A 21253-nucleotide genomic window follows, 5' to 3' on the forward strand; every position below is an offset into this window, starting at 1 on the left:
TGAAGATTTGATTTGCCCTCAGGCAGTTGGGGTGCTTCTGTTGGAAAAACAAGTCCTTCCACATGGGAATGCCAGGTACATGCTTCTTCAGTAAAGCGTTGCCACTGATGTTTTTCTCACACGGTGAGGAAATATTCCATTAGTCCCAGCAGAGTCCATGGATGTGGTCCAATGTCAACAGAACCATCATGCTATTTAGGGGACATGTTATCAGTTGTGTTCGTGTTGTAGATAAAGAGGCTTGTGAAAGGAAGCTATTGTATTTTGTGTCTTATTTTAAAGTGGATGAGAAAGTAACTTACCAGAAACTGAATGTGAAGATTATTCCCGCTGAATTTGGTTTAGCTGCTCTCCTAGTCTTGGAAACCAGTGTTTACATTGCATATTATATTTCAATCTGACATAAATTAAATGGAATGGTCTACAGCCATGGCATTGCCAACTGGTTATAAGATTAGGTGAGCTCAGAATAATTTCACCAAGTAAATTTCACTACGGGAAATTTGTCTAAAGGCTAGTACTTCTTTTAAGTAAACTATTAAAATGTCTAGGACTCTTGTTGAATTAGCAAGTTTCATTTGCTATTAGAGATTGACTCCTCTGTGTGTGTGTGTGTGTGTGTGTGTGTGTGTACTGGTATCAGAGAAGGGAACAGTTTGATTCAACTGAGGCTGGGATTTTTTAAGACAGGGGTAGCATTAAAAGAATTCTTTAATGGATTGATTTTAGCGATTTGTTTTATATTTTATTGTATATCCTCTTCGTAATAACGCTTGGTAAATATTTGTTTATTTATATGCGTGTTAGGCACTGTGTTGGATGTGGGAGTAGAGGACCTTGGTTTCTGTCCTCTAGAAGCTTACTGTCTATATCTGTGAAGGGCAATAATAATAGCTGTCATACATTGAGTAGTACTATGTGCCAGGCACTGTGGCTTATACTTTTTATTTCTAATCCTTACTACAATTCTGCAAAGAAGGTGTTATTTTTCCCATTTTACAAATGAAAAGTCAGAGGTTCAGAGAGGTTACAAAACTTGCCAAAGGTCACACAGCTAATAAGCAAGGAGTATAGTTGATAAATATAAATCAGAGTGGTAATATCACCTAGAATTGTTTTAGAAAACACATAAAACTTAAGAGATGGAAGAAAGAATTTTTATAGAAAAATTGTACATATATTGTCATAATAAGAATCAAAGAGGAAAGAAGAATTTGCTTACTGTGTAAGTTAGTTAACATTAGTCTATCTAGCTCTAGGAATAAAGGAACACCAAAATCTCAGTGATTTAATACACTAAAATAGTCCTAATACATGTCTGCAGACTTCTCTTCCAATTAGTGACTCAGGAATCTAGGTTCCCTCCATCTTATGACATTACCATCTCTGTATGTGGCTTCCAGGGTCACCCCAGCTGGGGAAGAGAGATCAGGAAGATGGCACACTGACTTGTAAATGCTTTGACCTGGAAGTGACTCATATCACTCCTGCTCACATTTCATTGGCTAGAACTAGTGAGATGGTCCTACCTAACTGCAAGAGAGCTGAGAAGTTTAGTCCTCCCATGTGCTCAGGAATGAGAAGAGCTCTTTATGGGCGAGCACCAGATATCTCTACCATGTGTTTCATAATTCAATCCCTGTTTTATTATTTATCAAAGTAGCAGAGTTTGCAGAGAATCCTGAAATGAAAGCAAAGAATGATGATTTGTCATACCCGATAGACATATGGTCATTAGCCCATTGATTTTGTATTCAGCTGTAGACTGATACTGGAAGTTATCCTGAATCTAAGCCCTGTCCAACATTCCAACAGGATTAATTTTTAACTGGGAATCCATTTCCCACCATAAATTTAAAGAAAAAAATCTTAAAGATGTTGATTCAACTACTAAATTGGAACATGGCTTCACTTGTGATTAATACATTTGGTTTTACTGTGTTTATTTTAAACATATGCTATAGTGCATGTGGTACCACCAGACTTCTATCATTTTATTAGTTTGTTTTTGCATCAAGCAAATTTGGGAACATTCTTAGCACATACATTTTATACTTCCGGAGGATTTAGGTTTCTCTCTCTGTAGTTGATCTGATGAGATTGGATGACCCATTATTCAGATTCCCAGTGGCCATCCACCTGCCTCATGAACAGAATGCTGTGGAAATTCCACTTCTGTTAAAGCTATTACTTTGCAGCACCATTTGATCCTTTGGTCACTCTTGCCTCTTGAAAATGCTCTTGGCTTCGTGTCCGCAGCTTGAGTTATCTTGATGTCTTAAAATCTTTCACATTTTTTTCTCTAGCCCAGTCCTCTCCTCTGAGCTACAAACCTTTATATCCAACTGCCTATTCAACTCTCCACCTATCCAAATCTAAGTTACAACCTTCCCCTCTGTTCTCCACCTTCGTGGGTTGCACCTTCCATTCTTCTGGTTTCTCAAGCAACAGGATTTTTTCCTGATACTTTGCTCTCCCCTTATCCTCCATTATCAATTCTATCAATTCTACTTTATAAATATCTCTGAAATCCATCCATCTGTCTCCATTCTACTCCCACCATACTGGGCCAAGCTGTGATTATCTCTGGCCTATAATACTGTCTGCTTTTGTATACTATACGTGGGATGGTCTTTTCAAAATGCTAATCTGGTCATGTTACCCCCTGACTTAAATCCCATTGCTTTTAGGATTAAGATCTACATCTTTAATGGGTTTACAAGGCATTGCATCTTTTGCTTCTCCTTTGCTTTTCCCATCATCTTGCACCTCTTTCCCCTTTGTGCTCTCTGCATTGGGCACCATTCAGTTCTGTGAACTTGATATGCTTCCTCCTGCCTCAGGGCGTTTGTGCATGCTGCTCCATAGTCTAGAACTGCTCTGTATAATACTGTAACCACTAGCCACATGTGGCTATTTAAATAAAATCAAGAATTCAGTTCCTCAGTTCCACTAACTACATTTTAAGTGCTCAATATGTACGTGTGGCTAGTGGCTACCATATTGCACAGTGAAGATATAGAGCACTTCCATCTTCACTTAAAGTTCTGTTGGACAACACTGTTCTAGAATATTCTTCACCACCTTCCACACCTTTCTTTCTGTGTGACTTCCTCAGGGAAGCCCTCCCTGTCTTCTCCTTTCAGTTTCTAGTAGAGTTAGTTTTCTTCGTATCTAAATCCACCAGCCAAAGACCACCATGAACAATCTGTAGTCAAAATTACATATCTTTAGCCTGCTTCAACCGGGAACCCTTAGGGACAACTCAGTAAGAAAGTTGGGAGGAGATCTTCATAGTGTTCAGGCTTTCACTGGGTGAGTCTAAGTAGGAGATATGGAAGTGGCTACCAGCTCTGGACTGGATATGTCAAGATGTTGGGGCAACCTGGAAAGTGGGCAGTCATTGTTCAGGAGATGGGATGAACAAGGCAAGATTTAGGATGTCTTTACTAAGAAAGCAGCAATCCCTCAGAAGGGTGGGGACGTCGCTATTCACTTTTATAGCTGTGTTATTGTGTCTGGCATTCTGTTGGAATCATTGCTTATCTTCTGATGGCCTTGTCTGTGTGCCACTGGAGATTCTCTTGCGACCATCTAGGCTGATTGTCAGGGGGACTGGTCTGTACTTTCTCAGTTGTGCTGTGCTTCCTAGAGCTCTGTTGCTCTTCTTCAGAGTGCTTGCACACAGTTTGTAATTTTTTGAATGAATATTGGATTAATGTGTTTCCTCTACTAGACCAGAAGCTCCCTGAGAACAGGGACCTATTCTCTTTTTGTTCACTATGGTGCCCATAGCACCTAGCACAGTGCCTGATACAAAGTAGATGCTCAGTAAATGTTTATTGAAAGAGTGAATGAATGAATAAATGAATAATACCTAAAAAATTTGTGGCTGATGAAAGATATGGAATTGTTTGCCTAGATCTGATTTTCACACAGTTAAAGAATCATTGTCTTTTTGTAGTAGATTTTTAACAGATGTCTCCTTCCTACCATGCAAAAAAAAAAACCCTAGAATTCTAATATTCAAAACTTAAATATAACATTCTAAGGTTGCCTGATGTTTAAAGTCCTTTAAGGGTAATCTATAAATTATTTGCTATCATACCTTCTTTACTATCATTTTTCTCAGTCATTAAGAAATGTATAGATGCACCACATCAAATCACTGTAAGGTACAGTGTTGGCTGTCGGCCTGCCTTTGGGCATCATACAAATTATATGAAAATGTTTGCAAATGGTTGTGGAAACTTGCTAACTGTAGCCAGAATGACCCAAGCATTTTGGTTCTAATTCTGAATACTAAATCATTTAGAGCCACGTGATCCATTGATGTGATCAGATCTCCTAAATGACTCTGATGTTTTCCAGGTAGACTACACATTTAATTTTTTAAAATTATAAAGATAATGTAGCAGAATAAGGATAAATTTTTAAACTTGAAGAAAACTAATAGCCATGTTGCTAACGTATCAAATATTTTTATTTTTTCCCAGTTCTTGTCCACATGCACTCATGTTATTGGAGTAAGATTCTTTTAGTCAGCATATAGTTGACAGTCTCTTTGAGTCCGAACAGTCATACTATATCACACCTTTTCACATCACCTGGGGAATTAGAATCACAGGATTCCTAAGTCAAATATGTTTTAGTAGGCGGGGCTGTCCTCAGGCTGCAGAGCTCTATGGCATGAATGATAAATTCACTTAGGGCCAAGCGTATTAATACTGGTTCACCGTGTGTTGTTATGGGTTACTGCATATTCCTTCAAATAAGTTCTTGGAAATGCATCTCCCCTATCTCGAAGTCACTTCTTTAAATGCCTTTTTCATCATGCCACCCTCCTACTCCAAAATTTCCTAATTCTTAACTATACTAAGTGTAAATACCTTTTCATAGATCATACCTGTCCAATAGGACCTTCTACAATGATGGAAATTTTCTTTTATACTATCCAGTATGGTAGCCACTGGCCACATATAGCAATTTAGTACTTGAAGTGTGGCTGGTTGACTGAGGAACTGAATGTTTAATTTCACTTAATTCTAATCAACTGTAGTACATTTGGCTGGTGGCTCCTGTATTGGGCAATGAAGACCTCAATCTTAAGGTCCTCCTTTCATAATCAGGTCAAACCTGTGTCCTTGGCCCCATGTACGCACCATATTTGTATCCATCATTTTGTCTTGACCTCATGGTCCTCTGTCACCTGGATTACTTTCTTTCAATTCCTTCGATTAACCCAGGTTCTCTTTAGCTTCTAAGGGTCAAAGCAAAGTTCACAATCTCCATGAAACGTTCCTATAATTTTGCTGATCTTCGTTTCCTGGCAACACCCATTCTGTGCTTTTCCAGTCAGGACATCTGAATGAATGAGAATGAATGATTCAACATAGACTTTCATATTCAGTCATTTGCTATATTTTAGTTTCTTTTGTTGTTGTTTTTATTTTTCCTGTGAATTTACCCATCTCCTCAACCAATGTTTATATCTGTGGGGCCAGGACAGTGTCTTATATATTTTCTATATTTCTCTTGGCACCAGTCAGATGGTGAGGCCCCAGAAAATTCCCATTGAATGCTTTGTTGATTGATTGATTGATTACGAAAGAAGTAAAAATCTGTGTCTTTGATTCTCTGTTGTGATTATTGAGCCAGTCAACAAGTATTTGTGAAATGTTCCTGGGGTGTATTTTGGTAAACTTTGATCATCTTCTTGGACACCAGGAATTTATAAGACTGGATAAAATGAAGGCTCATATAAACTGTGATATAAGAGTACACTGAATTCTAGTTATGGTGGTTAGGTGTTATGAAGAAAGTTTGGAAAATAGCTGTAAATAACCCTTTCTTGAGAAGGAAACCATTGAACTGCTGGTCCAAGACTGGAAGTTAATGGCAGAGAAATGAGAGGCAGGAAAGTTGTTTCTTAGAAAGAGACACTAGAAAAATGGTCACAGTGGAAGGACCAGCTGTGTGTGATAAAGCAAGTGCTTTTTCATCAATATTTTATTACGTTAGTATTTTCATTAGTATTTTCTTATATTCACTTTAGAATCAATTTTTATGCATCTACTTTTGAAAAGGTTCTAAAATGTAGCAAAGTATATCCTACTTGCACTAAATATACAACAACTGAACGTCTCTGGACCCACACTTCTCCATGTGTAATACTAAGACTTAGAGTTTCCTCCCAAACTTAGTCTTACAATGTTATGATAATGAAGAACTTAGAGAACGATACTGGATATGGTCAAGTGATTACTATCAACCACATGTATGGAGCTCACTAGGTACTGGCAACTGTTCTTAGTACTCTACCTCTAGTAACACATTTAATCCGTCTGATCACTCTAGGTAGACATTTCACAGATAGAGAAAACATAACACTAACCTCAGTTTGCACAGGTCGCAGTAAAAGAGGTAGAACTTGACCCTAGACACCCTTACTCCAGAAACTGCTCTTAAGCACCCTAAATACTGCTTTTGCTATGCTATGTAGCCTCTCTGCAATTAGTGTTCCATTAACTCAGAATTTGTGACTTTTGGAGTAAGTGTTGGAGACAATAGAAAATGGGAGAAATGTTCCGTATGTTTGAGGAAACAATTTCTGGGACCTGCCAACACTTTAGGGACACCTGCAGACATGTGAATGTGGACATGCGAATAATATGCAAAGCACAAATGCATTTTCTGTTGAGTGTAATTCTAAGTGTGCAGGTGGTACGTGAATTCTGTGCACAAATGGTAACTATTTTCGTTGTAGTTGAAAACATAATACCAACAATTGTATGATTTTCCTTTCTAAAGGATAAAACATTTTGGATACACGTGTCACTTTTTTTTCTTTGGCATAATGACTCACCTATTTGGTTTAATTTTGACTTTTGACTTGTTTGATGATTTTTAAATTTTGCAGAAATTTCGAAGTGCTTCAGTTGGGGCTGAGGAGTACATGTATGACCAGACAGCAAGGTAGGTTACCAGGAGATGCCCCTAGAAACTGATAAACTGTAACTCTTTAAAGGTACCCCCAAGTTATACTTTTAAACCTTTGAAAGAAAATTCTTTTCTCTCTACAATGACTTTGAAATTACTATTTCCAGTCTTGACCAATTTTCTGAGGCCTGTACCATATCTTTGTCCTTCTGTTGGCTAGACTTCCCTCCTTAGGTGCTCCTCTGAACCTCAAACACATGGGCCTCCAACACGACATGTGCATAATGGAACTCTCTGTCTTTCTTTTCCTCTTCTTTCCTTCCTTCTCTATTTCTTTCACCTCTGGTCTTCTGCTTTTATTTCCTATTTTGACTAACGATGCAGCCATCCTCCCAGCCAGCCACTGTAGAGGTGTAAGGGTCTGCCTACCTTCCTGCTACCCTTTCATAGCACTTGCCAAGTGCTGAATGTTCTAGTCTACCTGTCCTGTCCCTTCCAACTTACCCTTGTTCAAGTTCTCCTGAACTATTGCAATATAACTGATCTCCCTGCCAAGTCTTTCTTTTCCCTTCTGTTACACTTTGTACATATCTAGCTACTAGCTATCATATGCTCTGGTGCCTTCCATGTACCAGCAACACGATAGGTATTGGAGATAAGATATAACCTTTCCTAACAATGAAGCCCAGAGACTTTTGGAGGAGATGAATGTGGTGATGGACAAACTGCAATAGATTTGCTAAGTGATGAGTCCTGCTATGGAGATAGAATAACCAGAAAGCTGAGAGGACTACAGGCCTGGGGGTGTGGGCGTGTGGGTAGGGCAGGGGCCTGGCAAAGCTTCTCAGGAAGTGGCATTTGAGCTGGACCTTGAAGGATTGTCAGCAGGAGTTTTCCAGGGAAAGAAGGAGGATTAAGAACCTTCTAGGTAGAGGGGCCAGATGTTCAAAGCCTTTGGTCGTGGTCATGCCTGAAGACAGGAGAGAATGGCAAGAAATGAATTGATCTCTCCCATTTATAAAACTTAGCAGTGATTTCACCATTTGAGACAGAATTAAGCACAAATTCTTTTGAAGGTAGTCGGGGCCCTCTATGTGCAAGTCCGTTCTTACTTGGAACCTTGTCTCCCATCGTATTTCTTGCCCCTTTGCTTGTACATGTGTGACTCTCCTATTCTTTCTCCTCCACTTGAAGTCCTCCTGATCCTTCCGGGTCTTGCTCCAACCTGGGTGACAGCTCCCCAGTCATCCTGCCCAGATCACGATAGTCAGGGTATGGATGTGTAGTGGTGGTGAGGGAGAAGGGCGAGGTGGGGAAGATAGAGTTCTGAATGGCCTTCTGAAATGTGGAAATACATATATAATCTACGTGCTCTAAATCCAGATTACCACGTATTTGGCTATCAGGCGAGTGAAGAGAGCATTGACCTACCAGTCATTTGACCTGGTTTCTCTCTCTGCTGCTGTCATTGTCCACGGAGTGAGCAAGTTTCTCAGCCTCTCCCCAGCTGTGGAATGAGGAAGGTGGTTCCTGTCCTGTGTTATGGATAGGCTTGGGGGACATGAATCTCCTGAAGTGAAATTCAGAATCATTTGTGTTCACATGTGCTTTTTTCTGGGAGAGGGTGCACAGCTTTCTTCATGTTTTTTAAGCAGTCTGTGCTCTGGACAAGTTGTAAGCTACTGGTCTAGGCAATACCTAATATCCTGTCTATTTCTCAAATTTTATGATTCAATGGCTATATTGAAATTGCTTTTTCCAGGCAAAATGACAGCGAAATTGGTTCTGTCTTAAATGATTTATTTCCCACCTTGTTCTAAGACACATATTCTGGAATGTGCTTGGTTTATCAGCGTAAGCCTAAGATTTTTATCATGCAAGAGGAATATTATTTTGCCCTTCAAATTTCTTTTTCAATGTAAAAGTTAAAAAAAAATCAAACAGTGCAGAAACATTTAACATAGAAATCAAGAGTCCCCCATAAACTCGTAAGTGGACCATTTGAAGAGACAAACTTTGAGAGTCAGTTTTGCACCCAGTCTTTCAAAGACTATGAAATTAAAGAGCTAAAAAAATAGACAGACCCACGAAGAGCTTCTGATGATTCAGAAAACACATAAAGCATTGGTTACTGTGTTCCATCCTGTAGTGCAGCAGAGAGAAATATTTCTGAATGAATATTTTTAAAAAGATTGTGGTTCATCCTTTTGCCCATTTTAAACAATGGACACATTCTTCAAAGTTGGGAAAGTCAGTCTTTTTATTTTATAAATTAAATCATATTTTAAAAATATTAGGGAAATTACTTAGAGCAGGAATCTGCAAACTTTTTCTGCAAGTAGGCGTGTAATAAATATTGTAGATTTGCCATGCCGCACAGTCTCTGTCGCACCTCCCCAGCCCTGCTGTTATAGATTGAAAGCAGCGATAGACGAGACGTAAATGAATGAGTGTAGCTGTGGTCCCGTAAAACTTTATTTACAAAACAGGCAGCAAGTTGAATTTGTCCCATGGACCATTGTTTGTAAACCCCTGATTTAGAGCAGCAGCCGTGTTGTGAGTTCTTTCGCAGGCTTAAAAAGCAAAAGACAGAAATAAAAAAATACTCCTAGTTATGGAACTAGATTCTCAGTAATGAATGTTTGAGTTTTAGATTTTCACATTTTGAAATATTTTAAAGTGGGATATAGCTGTTTGCAACATCTTGGTTAGATAAAAAGAAGTTTAGGTTATGTATATGAATTGAACAAAAGCATTCACATGTTTAGTTTGTTGATAGGTTAAAAGCAGCAAATTCTACCAGTTCAGAAGCTTCAGGCATTGCTGATTGTCAGCTAAGACCTAACAGGTTCTCCTGGCAGGGCATGGCACAACTGGACAAGCACATCATGGACTTTCTCCCCTTCTAAACCATCTGGTTTATGGGCCTCTATTAGGAATGTTGTATACATTGTACTAGCAATGACCTTTGATCTGGTCTCATCTCTTTTGTCATATGCTATGTTTTGTCCCTGAAATAGAGTAAATATTGGTTAATATTCATACAAAATGCTATTGATGTGAAATTGATCAGAAAGGCAGAAATGTCCGAGTGAATCTGACCAGTGTTTGTTTTCTGTTCACAGTGGCACATTTCAGTACACCCTGGAAGCCACCAAATCTCTCCGTCAGAAGCAGGGGGAGGGCCCCATGACCTACCTCAACAAAGGACAATTCTATGCCATAACGCTTAGCGAGACCGGGGACAACAAGTGCTTCCGACACCCGATCAGCAAAGTCAGGGTAGGGGCCTCCTTCCTCCAATACAGCCCAGAGGGGTCAGATGAATGCTGTTGCTGCCTCATAGTCTTGTGGGAAGGGCATGGAAAAAATTCCAAAATAAATAATTCTAGAACAAAAGTCGGAGAGTTGGGGCAAGAGAACTTATTGGCTTGTAGTTTATCATTTTAATCAGTAACCGATAAACCCCAGGGAAGGGACGTGTTTGGAGGGTTGGAACATGCTTTCCAACTGTCTCTAAGGAATTTTCCCAGCTTCAGTCACTGCCTGTTTGTTACCTGGTTGTTGTCATTGTTTTCAATCCACTGATCTTAATTTTTCAAATAAGTAGCTGTAAGTCAGCACACATTTGTGGGTGGGCAAGAGCTGCTGCTCTCTTCTGTAAAGGAGGATGCGCTTCATTCTGTGTCCCTGGGCCCTCTGCAACTGTGTTTAAAAGCCTTCCGCAGCTCAGCACTTACTCAGAAGTCAAGGAGTGAAGCAGGATGTAATCCCTACCAGGAGGGACTTGGAGGAAGTTCCACCTTCTCGAATGTTAGCCCTGTTTGTGGGAAATGGAACTGCCCTGGAAGCCTGCCAGCTTCTGGAATTCTTGCCACTGCCAAGAAAGGAGGGCTGGTAATCCCTCTACTGAAAAGGAAAATTATAGCAGAGCTCTGAAAAGAGGTTGAGGGACTTGCCTGGCCTGTTGTAAAATGATTTATGCTGCTGTGTGTACGGTGCCCACTCCACCTTATTTTGTCTGTGGCTACCTCTCCTGAGCTCTTCAGCACGCTAAGAGAGGAACCCCATGCTGTGCCTAGAGCATGGTGAGTTGACCCCACCCCAGATTTCCATGCACAGGTAACAAATGAGGTAGAAGAGAAGGGAGAGTATCCAGGCACCTGTTGGCCGGCTTGCCTTTTACTAGCTTGTAGTAGAGTCACAGCAATGGTGATCTCCAGATAGCTGGGTTATCTGGCTTTGTTTCAGTGAGAAAGAAGGGAAGGATTGCTGCTCATTTCTCCCTCCAGCAGGCCTTCCCCCCTCCAAGGCTGTCCTAGTCCCAGACTGGAGCTGTAGGAGGCCGGGCAGTTGAGAGGGAGGGGAAGATGTGGAGTTAATGTCCCACCCAAGGCTGAGCCTGTTGGAGGTAGAAAGGTGTGCTGTGTGCCCACCAGCGGAGTTAGTAGGTTCCCACCCTGCGGTTAAGGCTGTGGTGGAGGGATGCCATAATAACAACAACAACAATGAGCCAGAAAATAACTAATATTTGCTGGCTCTGTCTTTCATGTGCCAGGCCCTATGTTAAGCACCATACATCTAGTAACTCATTTGAAACTAACAACAACCTTATAAAATAGGCATTATTATTTTTATAATATTACAGATGAGAAAACTTGGCCTTTTAGAAACTAGTAACTGGCCAAGGATACACAGCTAAAATGTAATGAACCAGGATTTATCCAGGCAGTCAGACCCCTGAAGCTGACCTCCTAAGGTGCACTGTGTTGAGTAGCATGCAGGGCTTAGCCTGGGGCCCACCTCTGGATGTGTATTCTAGAATTTACATGCAACGCCCTCACATGTGGATGCCTGGGCAGAAGATACTGGATAAATGTCCTTTTTAAAAAGTCTAAGTGTATAATCCATATACAGCCTCTTAACACCATCATCATCACCCTGGGTAGATGGTAGATGGTTAGCATTCTAAGGCCATGACAACAGTTTGGAGTTCAGGGATTTTCCAAGAATTCTACTTCATGAAATATGGAAATCATTTGATATGGAAATTTTGTCTCCTTCTGTTCCATTTTGGCTAAAACGAGGAGCCCTTGTTCCCTTAAGCACTTCAATCTAACACCCTTGGAGAGGAAGATGGTGCCTCTCAGAGTGGATCTTTGTTATTCCTCAGCTCTGGGAGAACAGATAGCCTAGAGGAAAGAGGATGCACTTGGGACCTACTAGCATTAATTTCCGAGAACAGACTTTCATTCCAAGTCAAAGCACAGGCTTGGTAATAGCAGTTTCAAACTCCCTATTGCTTTATCACTGAGGAAATAAATTTCCACACCAAGAATATGCCATTATTTATGCTAATTTAGTCCTTTGCTAGAAAAAAAATTACCTTAAATGTTATTTTTATTTTGGAACAGACAGAAATGAACACCAGGAGGCCACACAGTAAACTTTTACATATAAATGAAGAAGTTTGAGGAAGCAGGAGGGGTAAGAAGGAAGAGCTGGCTGAGCTCATAGCTGACCAGCGCAGCCAGGGGTCCCCTTTCTTGTCATCTCTCCTCCACGCCTTTGAAGGTCATGCTGCTTGTGAATTCAAATAATACAGATATATATTTCTAACCTCGTTTTTCTAACAACATCTACTTTCTTGTGTAATAAATGCTTACACACACGTTGAGAATAAGCCAGATTTTGAATTGATACAGTCACAAGCATGTATTTGGTATCTATCATTTATTGGGCACCAGGGCCATTGTGGTGGTGACACTGTCCCTGTCCTCACTGAGTTAGAAGTCAATGAGAAGACATTGCCATTGACTGAATGATTGTAAATAGTGAAGTAAATGACTATAAGTTTGTAAAATGCTATAAAGGAGAAGTTATTAAGGACTGAGAGTCAGTGAAATATTCTTCTGGGATAGCAGGAAGATGTGCAAGATGTGTGTTGTATATGGAGAGGGAGAGAGCCCTATTCCTAGGACTGTAATTAAAGGAGGTTTTTCATTTGTTTGTTTGTTTCGGGTACCTTTTTTATCTCATTAATGACAGTGAATTAACATATATTTCGTTTAACCAGGCTGTTTATAATTTAGAACTGAAAGAGATTTTGTATTCTTATTTCTACAAGATATAATTAATTTCTCAAGCTCATTTTTAAAGTGCATCCGCATATTTACATAGATAACAAAGTTGACCTTGTAGCTTTTGTTTTATGAACTCTCTGTAGCTTAGATCTATGTTCATCAATATGAACTCATCTTTTAGTATTTCTCTCATTATTCCAGTATTCCAGCTTGTGGCACTTAATTAGGCCAGAAACAGATGTTTGCTCCTTTACAAATGGCACCGAATTCTGTGTTTAATGGTCTGAAATTTCAAAACTGTTCTTGTTTTCAGTACAAGAAAAAAATTTTTTGGTATTCCCACTCACCTCACAAAATAATAAATTTGCTTGTAATTGGTTAATCTGGTTGTTTATGACTTGTAAAAATGATGTAATATTTTTTTCTACGTGTTGTTCTCGTTTCTCCGTCATTTTTTAAGTAGGCCCATTTTAAAACAAAATAAACCATACAATTGAGCTTGTCTGGGCTTTTGTAAATCAAGAAAAGCAACATTACAGAAACACACCTCTGGTAGAAGTCCAGAACTGGAGACTGTGTGAAGCAACAGGGGCGCTGAACAGAAAGTAAGATCCGTGGTTCTCCCCTCTGCAGAGCGTGGTGATGGTGGTCTTCAGCGAAGACAAAAACCGAGACGAGCAGCTGAAATACTGGAAGTATTGGCACTCGAGGCAGCACACGGCGAAGCAGAGGGTCCTTGACATCGGTGAGTTGACCTGGACGTCCCTGCATGGTCTTTGGTAAACTGACATGTTGTCACGATGCCAAGGAGAGCTCAGCACAGAAATCGCAGCTAGGACCCACATCACTGTTGTGACGCACCAGGCACTAGTCTATGCACTTTTCCTTTGTTAGTACATTTGGTACAAATCAGGGTGAGAAATCAAGATCAAGCTAAGCTGAGTGCAAAGCACTTTTTGTTCTATGAAAGTCAACTGTGTCTCATATAATAATTGTAATACATTTAGATTTGCAAGGACCATGTCAGTTTCTGACATATTTCCATGCCCTCCCGTGTTTGAGCCTAAAGACAGTCAGGCAGGCCAGATGAACTCTTATGCCCCTGTGACATGAATGACCTCAGGCTCATTTGGCTCTAAGGTCCTGGTGAAGGTCACATGACTAGATAGTGAGTTCTAGTTGTCTAATTCTCTACCCACTGTTCCTTTCGCCCCAACACTCACCTGGTGCAAATGGTACTAGGTGGTTAGGCAAATGAAAAGGTTGAGACACCTTGCCTGGCAGTAAAGAAGGAATCGATCGGCCATGTACATTTTCTGGAGTCTGTATACTCCTAAACACGAGGTCTGTTCTCTAGAGACCTGTGGCCCCTGCATGGGACTCAGGGTTCAATCATGAAAACAGAGCCCATGCCAAGTGCTTCCGTGGAGGGATTTCATTATAAATGTGGGGAGGGCTGAAGGCACAGTGAGGCAATTCAGAGATGAGCAATAGCAGGAGTCTGCTGATATTATTACCTGGAGGGCTGAGACTCAAAGGGAGGAGGTGGTGGGTGTTGGGGGAGCCACCCAGCAGGAGCTGGAACCATGGTGGGGGCTGCCTCCGCAGGGGCTGGAACCACAGAGGGAGCAGCTTTCCAAGAGGAGGTAGAATCACAGAGGACTCGCTGCCAGAGACACTTCTCAATGCCAAGAGGGAGGAGGAGAAGGAACGCCCTGCTTCTCCCTGTCTCTCCGTCTCCCACCAGTGCTTCCGACTGGCCAAATTTACCCTAAGCCAGAGGGCACATGCCCCTAGCAAATGCAGTTTGCAGGAATCAACCTCTGAGATACAGAGCGAAGCCAGGGATGTCAGAGAATGGATCTTAAAGTTTCCAGAAATTAATTAAAAACATAGTAATATATATGTTTCTAAGTAATCTTAACACTTTACATGCTGTTTCCATAAGCAATTTCTCATTTATAGGCTTTATTACCCTGTTTTGCAGAGCAAGAGGCTGCTGTCCCAGTTAGTGCAGGCAAAGTGAAGGTTTCATGTTGAGCATGTGAAGGTGTTACTGAGCCATTACAAGGATGTTTGCTTAGATTTCCTACATACTGCAATGATGGATTTTTCAGACCTTCCACTGCACCCTTCCTAGAACCCCTTGGCCAGTAGCAGAGAGGTTAGTGTCTAGGTTAGGGTTAGAGACGCACCATAAATAATTACTGGTTTATCCTGCAAAATGGTTACTCCACTCCTTACCCCTCGTCCATCTTCTATTAACTAGTCAAACATACTTATCTAATAAACAGGGAAACTGAGGCCTAGAGAGGCTCACTGACCCAAGTGACTTCTCCTCAGATAATTGGAGCAAGAGCTGGGATGAGGAGTCTTCCTCACCGGGCAGACCCTGCCCCCCAAGACCAGCTGACCAGGACGAGGCGTTTGGGAATGCTTGCCTTAACCTGCTTTGCAGCCGATCTGCATAGAGGAACAATTTTATTTTATTTGAAAAGTTAACCTTATAATTATTACCCAAGAAAATGAGAGGAGCAATTAGGTAGAAATTTGGACTAGGTCCACATAAGGCAAGTAATAAACGCATTTTACTGACATATCTGTTGCTTCAACTTTGATATTGTTACGAGGTTTACTTTCCTTAAAGCAGAATGATTTCTCAGACCTCAGAGGACTTCAAATCTTCTCTCTCTTCTTCATCACCTCCCCCTGCCTTCAACTTTTTCCTCATATAACTATATACACATGAGCATGCATGCATGTGTGCACGCGCACACACAAACACGCCTTATCTTTGAGGTTTGTGACTTTTACTAAGTGGCTTTACGTCTTTCCTTATTCGGGTCCCTTCCACGCTCATGCTCAAGGATCGCTCTGTTGTCTCTTGTACCCGGTAGTAACGGTGCCTGGTGAACATTCCGTCTTCCCTTGCATAAATTTATCTCACTTGGATTAGATGGTCTGTGGTTCTTTGAGGCTGCTCCTCATCTTCGGCATCCTCTTAATCCTCCGAGTAGCCCCTCAGTGCTGGTTGCCTGACGGCAAGAGGACCCTCAGTGTCCCAGCTGGAGTCCTGTCTGTGGGATCCTGAGGGCCCAGGGCCCAGGAAGAAGGCTGCCCCTCAGAGCACGTGGAGCCTCAGCTCCCAGGTTCCTTGTGTCCGGAGTGGAGTCCTGGTGAGGCCGTTCCCGCATCACATCACGCACGTCACTCTTTGGCTGAGTACTTGCACCTGCCTGGCTTGTTCCCTTACCTCTTTCAGGCCTTGGCTTCTTGTCACCTTATCAGAGAGACCTTCCCTATCACCTTACCTGAACGCCACCCCCTCATCACTCTGCAGCTCCCTTCCCTTCTCACCACCCAACATGTTATTCATATATATGTTTTTATTTCTTATTGTTTTTCCCTCCTACTAGAAGGTGGGCCCATTGAGGGCAGGCACTTGAGTGTTTTGTTCCCTGCTGTAGTTCCTGTGTTTAGCACAGGGCCTGAGATGTAGTGAGCACTCAATAACTGTTTCCTGAATGAATGAATGAACGAACGAACATACGTGGGGATAAAACTCTTATTACACTGGCAGAAGGCAGGCCTCTCGAAGGCGTGAACCGTGCCTTAATAACAGCTCCCATGTGTTCGTTGCCTTCCATCTACCAGGCTCTTTCTATACACCGTACACAAGCATTTCATCCTCAAAACAACTCATTTTGTTGTTTATAAACTAAGATGGTGAGGAGTCAAGAATTTAACCCAAGGTCATGCACTTGGTAAGTGGCGTAGGTGGGATGGAAACCCAAGAAAGCCAGAGTTTGCACCCTTTGTTTTTATTATTATTCTGTGTCCTCACTCCACTGTATATTGTCTTTGTATCCCACCCCCTGGATAGTGCTTACCCCCCACCAGGATCTGATTCACGTAGCATGATGGAGGATGTTCATTAACTGACGTTGCACAGGCGTCTTGCTTCTCCCTCCTGCACCGTCCTCCCCAGACACTGGGAACGCTTTGAGGTCTGGGTGCCGAGACCCTTGGCCGTGCTGGTTCTGACATTTCTGAAAGCCAGTTCGGATATGTGGTTCGGATATGTTAGGCCATAAACTGGTTTTGGGGGGAAGGAAACATTAGTGATTAGCTCTTACTTGGTATAAGTAAGACAAACAACCCTGGCCCCAGTGGATTCTGCTGTTTTTCAAAGTACACAAGCAAGTTGCCCAGGTCTCGCAAGTTCTTTCTTGTGAACTCGTTGAAAAACAGCAATTATTCCAGGTTATAAATAAGGTTACATTCTGCATCCCAAGGAGCGCTCCTGTGCCATTTCTACCTCCAGTGTGAAAGAGCCACTTAGATTTCTCTGTCGTTTGCTTGTCTCTGAGTGTGAGAGCCGCCTTCTAAGGGGACGTCATGGAGTTAGCATTGGTCCCGTATTTGTTACCACCAGTTATTCCACATTTATTCAGCAAACACGCCAGACCCTTTGTTAGGAACTGGCGAATCAGAGGGAATTAAGGCAGAGCCCCTGCCTCAAATTGCTCAAGTCTGGAGGCCAGAAGATAAAAGGCTCAGCTGTCACGCGGTGAGTGGCAGCTGGGAGGAGCGCTTCCCTGAGGAGATGTTTCTGAGGTCCCTCTGAAAGGATAACAAGAACATACGGGTCAGAAAGCTGGGGAGGGCGCTGCAAGCCACAAAAACAGCACATGCTCAGTACAGGAATCAAGACAGAAAAACCAAAATGAAATGGGCAAATTATTTTATAAAGTCCAATAAAACTGTTAGTGGAGATGGGAGGGGTGGGAACTCTCATGCGTGCTTGTGGGAGCGTTAACTGCTTCAACTAATACAGTCAGGGAAGGAAGGAGTCCCGAGGAAATGGGGCTGAGAAAATGAGAGGGAAGGGTTTGGTAGTTGAGGAAACAATGTTTTCTTCAGGGGAATCTTCAGGTGACAGGGGCGTGGAGCGTGTTGGAATTGGCTGGCCTCAGCTCTCGAAGGAGCCCTGGGGAAAGCTGTTTCCGTGCCACATGGGCTGAAGCTCCCATCTCTGGTAGAGGCTGATTGAGCCCAGCAGGGTGTCTAAGGGTCCATGGGCCCCAAGGTTCCAGGTGTTAGAGGGTCATTGACTCCTGCCACCCGTGTCCTGGTGGCAAACCTCAGAACTGCAGGTGGAATGTGGGGAAATGCTATCTCAGGGTCTCTGCAGAGAAACAGTACCACACCAGATGTCGAGGGTAATTGAGCCCAGAGTTTCTTGTCCTCTGCTGCTTTAACACTGCCTTGGCTCCAGAAAGTCTTGTTTTGCAGTTTTGTTGGGGAGATATTCAAGTGTGTGTGTGTGTTTATGCTTTTTTATATTGAAGTGTAACATGCATACCTTGTTTTTAGCTAATCCATGTTTTTCTATTGTTGAATGGAGTAGATTTTAGAGATCCTGGAATACGTAAGAGAAGGATAATAAAAGTTGTACCTACATGTTGTCATTCGTCCCAGTGGGTGTGTTCCACTCACATATCTGTCCTCCCAGAACACTGATAAGGACACACGGAGGGGAATGTGCAGAAATAACAGGCAGATAGAATATTGTGATGAAGTGACATTTCTTTTTAACAAGTTGCAGTACTTGATTTCAAATGCTTTGGATTGACCATTGGGGATTTTTAGCAGGACTGCAATGGGATGATATATGCATTTCAGAGAGGTAATTCTGGGCCAACATGGGGGATGGGATGAAGTGAGGGAGAGACTGCAGTGAGGAGACCGGTTATAGCCGGTGAAAGACGAGTACCTGGAGGTGTGAATTGTAAAGGGGAGATGCAACGATAACCCATGAACGAGAGACAAGTTCTAGAACTGATAGACCCTCTATGACTGCCTGGCTGTGGGAATCGGGGAGAAGAAAGGGATCACAGAAGCAGAGTGTGGTTTTGTAACTAGGTGGGTGCCCTGCCCTGAGGTAGGGGAGTCAGGAGGGGCAGCTGGCCTGGTGCCAGGGGGTGGATCTTGGCCAGGTACTGAGTTCAACCAGGAGCATGATGATTTTGAGGCACTGTCTCTACACAAGGAGCAGGGTGGGAGTTCCCCAAGACTCACGTGCACAATGGAGCTATCAAGTTTTGCAGTGGGAGCCATTTAAAAAATATTTGGGGGCAGGTCCCATGGCCGAGTGCTTAAGTTTGGTGCCCTCCACTTTGGTGGCCTGGGTTCAGTTCCCAGGTGTGGACCTATACCACTCATCGGTGGCCATGCTGTGGTGGCATCCCACATATAAAATAGAGGAAGATTGGCACAGATGTTAGCTCAGGGCCAATGTTCCTCAGCGAAAAATAAAAATTTTGAAATGAATCACAAATCACAGAATGAACTACACTACACATCAAGTCTACTCAAACAGTAGGTAATTCCAAAACCACTTTCTAGGGAAGGAAAACTTTTCTATTTGTTGCCTTTTAAGCAGGGAAGGAAAATTAGAAGAGGTTCAGCAATGAATATTAACCTTATTGAATGAAAGCCAGAAACTGAAGCATTCACGTACAATTTCTCTCTACTGAACAGAATTGAGTTACTTTACCTCTTTACAATGCAGATGTTCCAAAATAATGAACAACACAGTTTTTGCACTTTTAGAATGGGTGGCATGGATTGTAATGTGATTCCACAAGCACGTCAGCATAAGCGTCATTACTTTCAGTCACATCCAATGTAACCATTATTGATAGAATTTTGTAGTTAATTCATGAAACCAACCAGTTGCTCTTTATTCAATCTGTATCTTGAATTTTGATTCACAGTAATCTTTCCCTGTATCAGGATGTGTTTGTTATATTGTTAAATATTAATCCTGTAGTTCTCCATGGTAATTAGCAGGCAATTATAGTACATCTTTGGTTACTAGCATGTGATTATAGGGTTTTCATCTGTGCCCTAATACAAATCAATTTCTTAAGAGTCAATTTTTAAATTGTACTGTTGATGGCAATTTTATATTAAGATAAAGCTTTCCATGAAAATATAAGTTACGACTAAATCAGAACATTTCTTCCAGTTTAGTTCTAAACAGTTTTTTTGAGAGTTCAAAGAGAAGCCTTTCAGAAGACTCTCAAACACAGAATTTCGCTACCTCTGTGGATTGCTCAGCCTGGCTGTTCTGTCCAGGCCTAGGAGCTCTCTTCAGTCTGGAGTCATTGTCCACTTTCAGATAGGAATTGTGATGAAAATTAACCAACACTGTTTTTCCTTTGCGTTTTCTAGAGGAGGCTGGCCTTGGGCGTGCCCTACAAATGTGCTCTCTTGCAGTTTTATAGCCATACCTGGGCGGGCTCCTCAGAGCTGTGCAGAAAGGCGGAGAGTGGAGGCCGGGGTCGGGGAGGGGGATGCTGCTTTCAGGAGGTCAGGTAGCCAGGAAGTCGGCATAAATTCAAATCCTCAGCAGGCCTAGGAGCTGAGCGTGCCCTGCACCTCATCCCTCTCTTCACCCAGGTGTCCAGTCCTGACATTTAGCTTTGTTCTCAGGAGGGCTCTCCTCCCCCAGAGTTATACACACCTGCTCTCCCCCTGCTGTCAGGAAAGTATGGGTCTTCCCTCCCTTACAAATAACTCAGGTAAATGGAATTTCCATTTTTGGTGTTTTCCTAGACTGTTTCCACACTTCTGCATAGATGTGAAAAGTAAATTTGATTTAAAACCAAAGAAAACCCCTTGAGAGCCACCAACCTTAAAAAAAAAAAAACAAAAACAAAGCCCAGAGCTGGCGAGAGTGAAGGTAGTGAGTGAGATCTAAGTCAGAAGAGAGACCTCGATCCCTGCTTCTTCCTCCATGGGAGGGAGGAGGCTGGGGTGTGGGCCAGGCACCACCCAACATGCGGGGTCTTCCTCACTTCATCAGCTCCAGATGTTAGGACAGTGAGGCGCAGCGTAAGGTATCCTCTGTTCTGTAGAGAAGCGCCGTGGCCATAGTTACTGAAAATTCCTCTTCATCTTCAAATTTGGTTAGAAAACATTTATGTGATAGAAGTATGGCAGGCTATTAAGGTTGTATATTTTAAAACGTTATAAAATGCAAGTATTCTTTAAAGTTTAATCTTAGTTCAGGCAGAACATATTAATTTTCAGTAATAATTGAACCACTCTGATTTTTCATTTGTTGCATGCATGTCTCCCTGTGAGTCCTAGAAGCTCATTTTGTTGGGGACAACAGCTCTGGGGAGAATCACTTCTTCCTTGGGGTATGTGCTTGGGGTAAT

General features: G+C 42.0%; 1 protein-coding gene across 4 annotated transcripts in view; it reads left to right on the forward strand.

Moving 5' to 3' along the window:
- The window catches only part of GRHL2 (grainyhead like transcription factor 2), a 159287-nt gene that overhangs the window by 62680 nt on the left and 75354 nt on the right, over positions 1-21253 (forward strand). For all 4 annotated transcript variants that reach the window (XM_014829530.3, XM_014829409.3, XM_014829468.3 and 1 more), the window contains exons 5-7: positions 6920-6975; positions 10065-10221; positions 13656-13767. In XM_014829530.3, the coding sequence (XP_014685016.1) occupies positions 6920-6975; positions 10065-10221; positions 13656-13767 (325 nt within the window). The remainder of the gene's footprint in view (positions 1-6919; positions 6976-10064; positions 10222-13655; positions 13768-21253) is intronic.

Source organism: Equus asinus, chromosome 12 (genome assembly GCF_041296235.1).
Source record: "Equus asinus isolate D_3611 breed Donkey chromosome 12, EquAss-T2T_v2, whole genome shotgun sequence".
Classification (NCBI taxonomy): domain Eukaryota; kingdom Metazoa; phylum Chordata; class Mammalia; order Perissodactyla; family Equidae; genus Equus; species Equus asinus.